General features: G+C 34.3%; 1 protein-coding gene across 1 annotated transcript; it reads right to left on the reverse strand.

The window, feature by feature from the left end:
* Window positions 1–1,462: 1,462 nt before the first annotated feature.
* LOC107821638 (uncharacterized) lies at window positions 1,463–9,256 on the reverse strand. The gene is made up of 15 exons (XM_016648074.2): window positions 9,099–9,256; window positions 8,938–8,997; window positions 8,774–8,858; window positions 8,394–8,466; window positions 7,468–7,513; window positions 6,990–7,100; window positions 6,493–6,580; window positions 6,115–6,208; window positions 5,600–5,660; window positions 5,378–5,508; window positions 4,469–4,586; window positions 3,741–3,864; window positions 2,902–3,009; window positions 2,672–2,746; window positions 1,463–1,676 (listed from the first exon to the last, which is right to left on the reverse strand). The coding sequence occupies exons 1-15, from the start codon at window positions 9,153–9,155 to the stop codon at window positions 1,621–1,623; spliced, it is 1,287 nt and encodes a 428-aa protein (XP_016503560.2). The 5' UTR covers window positions 9,156–9,256; the 3' UTR covers window positions 1,463–1,620.
* Window positions 9,257–9,806: the final 550 nt, after the last annotated feature.

A 9,806-nucleotide genomic window follows, 5' to 3' on the forward strand; every position in this document is an offset into this window, starting at 1 on the left:
TTTCCATTTTTTCCACTTTTCTTTTTCTTAATCTTTTATTTTCTTCTTTGTATTTCCTCTCTCTGTACAACCCCCATTTTTGTTATACCTTTAATTATATTTACTTTCGTTTTCTTTTTCTAGACCTCAAAATTCTTATTTGAATATGACTTTAATCATATTTCTTTTTTATCATCTATTGTTAGTTCTCCATTGATTTCAAATAAAGGAGCAAACATGTTCAATTAGGTTATTGTGTATTTAATTATGCACCCAAAATCTTGTGGAACGAAAAAATAATTTAAAATAGACCCCAATTGAATTAATTCAAGAAAGGACGAACCGGCTAAATATATATTCTAATTCAATTTCCTTCACTAGTGGTAGATTTGCATTAAATATAGTGGCACCCGTAGCCATCAAATTCAGGAGAAATTCAAAAATAGCTAGATTTACAACTGGTCGTTCAAAAATAGCCCAGTTTCAAAAGTAATCGAAATTTAACCACTTTTCATGTAAAGATAAATTTGAACGAAAACCTTGTTCAAAACTCGAAAAATGCGCCTGTATATTATGCTGGAGTTTCAGCATAAGTATACTTGACCTCCAGCATATTATACTGGAGTTCCAGGATAAGTATGCTGGAACTTCAGCATAATATGATGGAGTTCCAGCATAAGTACACTAGAACTCCAGCATAATATACTGGAGTTCCAGCAAGTATACCGATCCAGCATAATATACTGGAGTTTGGAGCACCGGTGCTCCAGTCTCCAGTATATTATACTGGAGCCAGCAAAGTATACCGGTCCAGCATAATATGCTGGAGTTCATACACAAGTGCATCGAACTCCAGTATATTATGCTGGATCGGTCTCTGTTGAAGCAAAATAGTGGCTATTTTTGTTTGACTTGATAAACACTGGCCAGTTTTGAATGACCAGTCCGAAAACTGGCTATATCATGCTATTTTTACATCAAATCTTGGATCTGCCTCTGACCTAAGTAGGATTTGGATTTGTCGTTTAACAAATGAAAATTTTATCTATAATTCAACAGGACATAGGAATTTTCTTATAAACTCAAAGCGTGACGAGGTTCAAGATGCTCCGGCGGCAAAAATACCTTGACGAAGTTTTTAGAAGGTAAAAACAAGATTTACAAAAGATAATGACAATAAAACTAATGCCATAATGAAATATATACAAAATCATTTCCCAAGTCACCAGTGTCCTACTCTTTCTGAAAATTACATTTTATTTCTTGAAATCTAGAAGGAATTAAGGAACATATAGAAATTTATATTAGCATACCAACTAGTTAATAATACTAACTTAGTTGGTATGCTAATATAAATTTTTTTGTTTCCACTGAGTTATCTTATTTGTTAAGGTCATATGAATTTAAAGAAATTATAGATCTTTTCAAACAATTTCATAAGAAAACATTGACGCTTGTAGCAAGTTGTAAATAGAACAGGAGCAAAACGAATTGGTGATTTACGGTGAAGGGCAATAGAAGTACAATCCCATTTACACGGCAGGCTAATTGCGAAAGCATATTAAGGTTACAACAAGATAATATTACAAGAAATAAACACCATCGACACCCTCATTTATTTCATCTCCCAAAATTCACTTCCTATCTACGTGTTCTAGCTCCTGCATCCAGCTTTTTACGCCGCTCTTCGTATGATGCTGGAAGGAAAGTGTTCTAATGTTAGTGGATATCAAATGTACGATTTATCATCAATACGTGTACACAAATAAGTTTGTTCGTATTTGGCTGTGTATCCATGCATCTATCTGGATATGAAGCACACAAAAAAGTAGGTACAAGGAGTAGGCTGACACAAACTTATGATCCATGGAATTGACAAGTCAAAAGAATATGTTAGTCACAAAAGGAAACTGCACATGAACAGTGAAGAGCAACACGTAGGTAGAAAAATTGTTCTGATCCTTTTTTCTATTGTGATTTTATAATACGATCTTTGTCTTATGTAAATATCTTCTCCAAAGGATAAAAGAGTAGAAGAGGCTACTTTGTATAGTTTCCACACCTATAACACTCACCACCCCATTACATAGGACATTAGTTGTCTATTATCAGCGGCTCTCCGTGTCACATCAGCAACGAACAAACCAGCATGTTGATATAAAGATTCTCATCAAAACTGCCTCTTTCACTTCACATTTGTTAAAATGAGAAGAAAACAAACTTTGAGCAAAAACCTCTAGGAAATGGTTCAGATGACATCAGTGTACAGACTCTTTCCTTTTTCCTTAAAAAAAGAGCTTTCTCTTTTCATGGTTTTTAATGAATTAGAGTCCTTGTTCTCAAGGAGCGGAACGAAGAGTTAGAGAAGGCTTCATATCCCTTCCGCTAGCATTGCATGCTATCAGTGAAACAAGAAAGCATTTGTAAAAACCAGGGACACTATTCAACATTTCTGCTTAAATAACCACGGACGAAGGTTAACTAAATCGCCCTCGCAACTCTTAATCAAGAAGTCAACAATTAGAGTTTAAGACCCTAAACTAGGACAAAGTTCGTTCAGAGGCACAAATTATTAGTTAAGCATTGTTCATTTTAAAGAGCAAGTTGATATTGATGTTTATAGCAGTCAAAATTCCCAAATTTAAACAAGTTCTATCAAATGACCGGAAAGACCAGAGGAAGAAGAACTCACGCTCAGTTGGTCGAGATAGTAGAGGAGTGTGGGAAGCTTCTTTCTTCTTAGTACGGTCACTTGATATATTGTTGTCTAACATGGAAAAACTCAATCAGCTTATGTTTTGAGATCGTAACGAGAGTCAGCTTATTTTACTTACCAAGAAAAAAGAAATTTCTATTAGCTTAGCAATGTGCTGCAGGTTATTGTCTATAATAGTTTTCAAGTACAGGTACACCATGACCTACCAATTTCAACAGATGAAGAGCTTAGCATAGCTTCATGAAAAATTGCGGCTTGAAGTTTATAACTTCGGCATTCCCGCTCCAAATGTTCATTCAAAGCCTGCTTTGCATCTGCAGAAAAAGGTCCACAAGAATGTTTGTAGGTTACCCAAATTTGTCCATAAAATATCCCAAAGAACAGATATGATGTATCATAATTATAAACAGCCCTCTAGAATAATACATTTAATCACAAAAAGCACTCCTCTGAAGAGAGGTCACATGTTATGCCACTCATAAAAAGAAAAGGAAGAATATATATGGGATGCCCTACCGCTCCTTACGGAACATATCCAGAAAACCAAAATTTGATCAAAACCATTCAACAACACATTTTTATTGTTTGGTACTACTTCTTCGAAATAATAGACTCACAGTCAAGTTGGTCATATCATCAATAGTGGGTCTACAGTGAATATATTTTAAAAAAACAAATGCAATAGTGACAAAAACTCCTCAATGAGATTGGAGTGCTGCTTATAGCAATTCGTTGTGTTACTACCAGGGTATATTTGGAACAAATGGCTAAAGTTGATAACTCACACAGCCATGCTGACAAGATCAAGTAAAAAAGAGGAACCATAAGAAACAACAAAATGAGAACATGATTTGTCATATCTACCAACATGTACTACTACGCATCTGTCCAAAACAAGTAGGAGTCAGGCTTCCCATATCTAACATCAACTAAATTAAAAACAGAGGATAGTTAGTTTTCGAGGATCTTAAAATTTCTTATAGAAAGAAAAATGGAAATGGAACAAGACTTACAAGATTCTGAATATAGAACACCATTCAAGTACCTGATGAACAAATAAATTTGAGACCCTCAAATTCACAAGATTGAAGAACTAGAGGTATCTCTGGAGCCATTAGGAACTGAGGTTTCCGTGGTGTTCTTTCAATATCCAGTAGTGCATCTATTACCTACAACCAAAATCGTACTTGATAATTGCCGTATGATAAGATAACTCAATTAAAAAAATGTTCCCATAGGGTCTATTAAACACATAAAGGTTTCACGTAGTCAACCCTGAAAGCAATAACCAATTGGACATTGAGGAAAAGTTGAGTAACAAGGAACAACAGCAACAACAACAACAACAAGTACTCCTCAAAATCAAGATTAAACAAATTTTTTATTTAATTTAAGAATGAGACATCAAAGAGATTTTCACAGAGCAGAAAGCATCGACCGACTCAGAAAAATCTGAAAAGGTCTACGAGATCAAGAAGTATACAGAACCTAGAGTGATGACAATCAGATGGTGGTGAGAACAGAAAAAAACATTCTATGTACAAAGTTGAGCAGACATTGATGACCAGTGTTCTAGTATTACATAAAGTTATGACTTAAGAACTCCACAAGCTGCTTCTATTTTCATCATAAGGTTGATAAAACATTAGTTATGGTTCTAAAAGAAAGGAGATGAAGAAAAACTCAAATTCTGCAGACAACAAATTACATTCAATTAAAGAAGGTTCCATCGCAGGTTCCTAAGCAAATCATTATGAGACATAGATTACGTACATTAGGGGACTCAAGACCCTGGCCAATCAGAAATAGTACAGCAACCATACACCGGATTTGATGCCAAAGGAAAGCACTACCTTTGATTTTCATAATCATGAGTTGATCATCTTTGTAACTGCAATAAAAGAAATAATAAAGGCATGTGAATCATTTCAATACGTATAACATGAAATAAGCTTTTATAGTTCAGTGCTGAGTGATGATAATTATATACTTGGGATTTTCCCCTTTGGTTTTCCTATCCGTTTTATTTTTTCCTTTGTCTCCTTACCTTTCTGCTATCTTTTGAGAAACAGAATGCATTCAATAGAATTCTATCTGAAAGTACAAATACCCAAAATTCAAAAGCACTTGCAGAGAAAAGACAAAGAAAGCAGATTTCAGTTAGATTCAAGATCTATTGATATTCATCAAATGTTACCAACGGTTACACAAAAAGAAAAGGAAAACGAAAAATAAAATAGTCACCTATCCTACTATAAAAACCCAATTGCATAATTACAAGTATCTGCAGTCATTTCTGTATAACTGTATGACAAGTGCAAATGTCATCGGGCCGGGGGGGGGGGGGGTATCTAGGCTTTCTCAATCTCCACATTGCATCCCATCCTAAAATACAGCCTGATCCTTAATATTGGCTTTCATGGACAGGTACAGTATTCCCTAACAACATCAACTTATCTATCTAATTTAGCAACTTTTGTTACATTTTGAAACAAGAGCACCGCAGATCCAAAGGAGATAATTACAGAATTTACCACCAGAGAAAAAATAAGTTTAAACATCTAAAAACTCCAAGAAGATCAGACTGGTCTACTTAATAATCCTCCCCTCTAAAAGTAAAGGCTAAGTAGACTAAGGGACATAAAGTAGAAATAGCTGAGTGTCAAGCTAATAGTAGAAAACCTTTCACTAAAGGGGAGAATTTCAAATGATATTATGTGCCTCCGGTAGTTGTGCACATTGCCCGCGTCCATTTTGCAAAAATTTCTGAAATCATGTTCCCCTAAAAATTTCTCAGCAGCAGTTTCCATTGCCTGTTGAGCAATTCAAGAGTGTAATGTTGAAATCTGTGGAGTAAATCAGCTTAACCAGGTCAATTTTGATTTCAGAAGGAAAGATACACACTGTTATATTCAAATTCCTATGCCAAAAGAAGTACTTGTACACCCTGCTCAAACAACTGAACCTGCAATTATTGAAAGGCAAAAACGCTGTTAAACTATAATGAAGAACTGAACAAACTCTGGTATAGCTTCTCAACCTAGAGGATATGAGGATGTCAAGTTGACTTCTAGGGGATCCAGGACATACTTTTTCAGGTTTAGCCATGAGTGCACCTAATATACCTGGAGACTCATATCAATTTTATAAATTGTGCCAATGATAAATTACCAAATAAAACTTAGTGTGGATAATACAAGAAGCTGTAATTCCTCATAATATTCCGTAAGAAGGTGTAAGAGTTTCCCCTGTAACTAAAACAAATAACTAATCACAGACTGTATTCAAAGCCTTCTCACCTACTGAAAGAAAACATGACACTTTGGAAAGAGCTAGGTAATTTTAAATGCTTTTAACCAACAAACAATCACCATCTGAAAAAAAATCTGAGAGCAAAATTTATATGAAGCAGTACAAACCTTGCACTGAAACCAACTGGAATAGGAGACCAGCCCATAATGCGAATGTCATTTGGCAGGACTTGGTTTAGTAACCTCACATAGTCCATTTCTCCTGGGTGAAGAAAATGCATAACGGTATCAAAGGTTAGTAATTACTGAAAAACAAAGCAATTCCATCCAAGTACTCCAACAAGATCATTCTCTGAAAATGGCCACTTAACAGGTAACGGCCATAAAACTACACTAGCAGAACTTGCATAAATAGAAAAGAGTGAGCAATGTTGTGGGAAGGGAGTGGAATGGATGTGTGCCAAATCTCATTACAGTAAGTACATGTCAGATCACTAATCAGAAGGGCTAAACATAGTAGTACATGGCAAGGAGATATCAGCAGACCACAAGATTCTTCAACAGAAATTTCCCCAGAATACTTATTGTCTCCTCTTGACTCCCTATGTTTTGACCTTAAGAAGAGAGAAATCACCTGCAATAAGTATTTCTCATGCTTTAAAAGACATAAAAAGAGATATACTGTTCCACAAAAACTTTCTCAAAGGCACATAGAAGAAAAAGGATTTGCAAGCAAGGAAATGAACTGGAAAGGGAAAAAATAGTTCAATGAAATTTGAGGAAAGCTGCTGCCACTAGGAATCAAAGATGCAATAACAACACAGAGTTTCTAACCCACTGAAAAACAGAATTAGAAAATGATATATGTCTGGTTATAGATATTTACTTGAATGAATTGCATATGAACTTTCTATCTGCTTGCAGGGAGCTCTTGTTTGAAATTGTTAAAAAAAAAAAAAAAGCACTTTCGCATCAAATGCTCATTATATCTAAATTACTAGTAAATCAAACATACAACAAATTAATTGCTCTATTCAACTCACTTGTCCAACAGAGGAAACTCCCTTGTCTGTTCTACCACATCTTGAGTACTGCAATTCCCTCTTATCTCCAAATATGAGTCTTGTCCTCTTTAGAGCTTTGAAAAGTTCACCCTGCATGAAGAAAACGATCAGAATACAAAGAGAAGTACTCTATTGAGATGCTAAACTGCAGACAGTAAAGTCGGCCAAGTTCTACCAGAGGAGAAGGGCTCAACAACAGCTTGTGCTAAGATTGAATAGTTCATTGTGCAATATATGCAAGGAAAAAAAGTGTGCTCACAGAAAAGCACCAGATCATACTCTTTCATTAGCTTCTCTCTATCTAAAGGACGGTAAATATGGACTATGATTAAAACAAGAGGAGTAAGATCAAAACATTTAGTACGCATAGTTGCATGTTCATGGGTAATTCATGTCCATCGCATTAAATGCTGGCCTGATTCTTAAAAGAACATCATCTCATAAGAGAGCATAGTACCTCAACAGTGGGATCCATTTGAGCCTCCGAAGCAAAACCATAAAACCTGTAATGCAGCATGTTCTCTGTTACAGATTTAACAAGGCACAAGTACTTGCTAAAATTTGGGAAAGTGAAAAAAAGCACAATCCAACTAAAAGAGAATGGTAGAAACAGAATATAACAAGCACCTTCTGGTTAGTTCATACTCCAATTATACCTAAACTGCATAGTTAAAAAGTGATCCACCTGCAGCCATTAGATTCCAGGATGAAATAAGGAGCTTCATCCGCATACTTCATGTGACCACTAGACCATCTATGCAGAGTTATTAACAGGGACCCATTGGAGTTAGGACCAGGAGGCAGTTTCAGCAATCAAAATTTAAAGTGGTTTTATATAATCCCTTCTAGGTGACATAGATGGCCTTTCATCTTTGCTTCTAGATAAAATGTGTAGAAAAATTTACTATATCAAAACTGAGGTTATACCAGATAAAACATTGGAAGTGTATTCTGTGAATTAATCCACCTTGTTCAACATTTTTACCTGACGACTTAGAACCACACAATTCTATCTTTTTCTTCCGAACACTTGCATCTCATCTTGGCACAATTTTAACAAAGAAGATTGAAACTCCTTCATAAAATTATATACCTAAGATTTACCAATGCCTTCTTATACGTGGCTCACCTTTGGCTAAAGTGATATGTCAAATTACAAAATATGATCAGACAAGATGATATCCGAATTGATCTTGTAAAAGATCTGCTACAGAACGAATACGTTCCTGATGTAGTATCCTCATTTTATCAAAGAACTGGGGTCTATGTTAATTACAAAGACAAAAGTAGATTAAAAATGCTCTCAACTAAGAACTTCTTCCTTAGTTTTCAATGGCCACATTAAAAGAGAATCCTACTAAACTATTAGTAGCATAATAATACCTTGGACCAAAATACATGACTTTCAAAGCGACATATCTTTTTGGGAACTGATGCATCACCATTGTGCCACAGCCTATAAACAAAAAAGGGAATTTTTCAGCATCCATTCCTATATTACAGTATCAATTATCACATAAAATGGAAAAGGAACATTTCAGCATATTCTCAATTCGAATAACAGTATCAAACTTGTAAAGATAGATAAACTCTATTTTTCAAAACAAAAAAGAAATAGCTCATTCAGTATAAAAAAAAACGTAGCAAAACGAATTAACTATCTTAACTGATTTCAACACTTAAATTACCATCGCAAAACCTTTCACATTGCACGTAAAACTACAGCAAAACATCCCAATCACTAAACTTTTATTTATACAAACCTAAATCTCTGAGCTTATTTTTCTTCTTTCCATGACCATCCAAAACTCCGTTCTTCTCAAGGCTACCGTTACTTTTCTCCTTTGTCTACATAGAAATAACAGCACATCAAAATTCACATTAAAAATTTATAGATGTGTTTGAATTATGAGGAAGAAGCAATAACCTCTTGACAACTGCAATGCGAGAGCCGAGCAGATAATTTAACATTTTCCGATTCCAATTCCTGCGTTTCCAATTGAGGATTTTTAACACGTTAAATAGTGATTGTGGAATATTAAGAGTTATTTGAAATAATTTATTTTGCAATTAGCAACAAAAGGATACCTTAATCCTGCTTCGAAGAGTCTCGAGTTCCGACTGTAGGGATGCTACGAGGTCCATCTCCGGCACCGGATATTTGTGGAGCTCCAAACTTCAGATATGGAGCTCCGACGAGTTATTTTATATAGTACTCATATAAAAAATGTTTAGATTGATTTATATGTTAGTTAATCATTATTTTAGTTTTGGTTTTTCTTTCAGAAGAAAGAATAATGAAACAAAAGGGAATGAGATTTAAGGTTTATACTATTAGGATTTAAGTTATATTTAAATTCTATCTTGTTTAAACTCTTTTCTAAGAATTAATATCTCCAAATAATTCATTCAACTTTAATTACAAATGCTTAAAGTAAAATATTAATTTTGAAATGAGTTTACCTAGCAATTTTCAGAAAACTTCTTTAAAAGAGTGCAACGAATAAGGTAGTTTATTAGTAATAATTAATTATGTTTCAATTTCAAATTAATTAAAGTATTGCTACATGAATTAATATTGGAATAAAAAGACTATCATGATTTTGTTTGCTTTTGCAAAGTTAGGCATTAATATTCCAAAGCTAGACAAACAATAACCAATTCTTATTTATACAAAAAAGATTGAAATTAGACGAAATCACTTCCTATATTTCTTTAACGAGTGTGCCAATTTTTTCTTTAATTAATATGTTTTCTCTCTCAACTTATTCATTTAATCAATTATGTTTGACTATG

The sequence above is a fragment of the Nicotiana tabacum genome, chromosome 16 (assembly GCF_000715075.1).
Source record: "Nicotiana tabacum cultivar K326 chromosome 16, ASM71507v2, whole genome shotgun sequence".
NCBI lineage: Eukaryota > Viridiplantae > Streptophyta > Magnoliopsida > Solanales > Solanaceae > Nicotiana > Nicotiana tabacum.

Excerpts from the sequence above, each read along its gene's own strand:
- LOC107821638 (XM_016648074.2), bottom strand. The coding sequence starts at position 9,155 with ATGGACCTCGTAGCATCCCTACAGTCGGAACTCGAGACTCTTCGAAGC. Across the intron at positions 8,998-9,098 it reads CTCTTCGAAGCAGGATTAAG|GAATTGGAATCGGAAAATGT; the intron begins GTATCCTTTTGT and ends TTGGAAACGCAG. Across the intron at positions 3,865-4,468 it reads AGGGTCTTGAGTCCCCTAAT|GTAATAGATGCACTACTGGA; the intron begins GTACGTAATCTA and ends TTTTGGTTGTAG.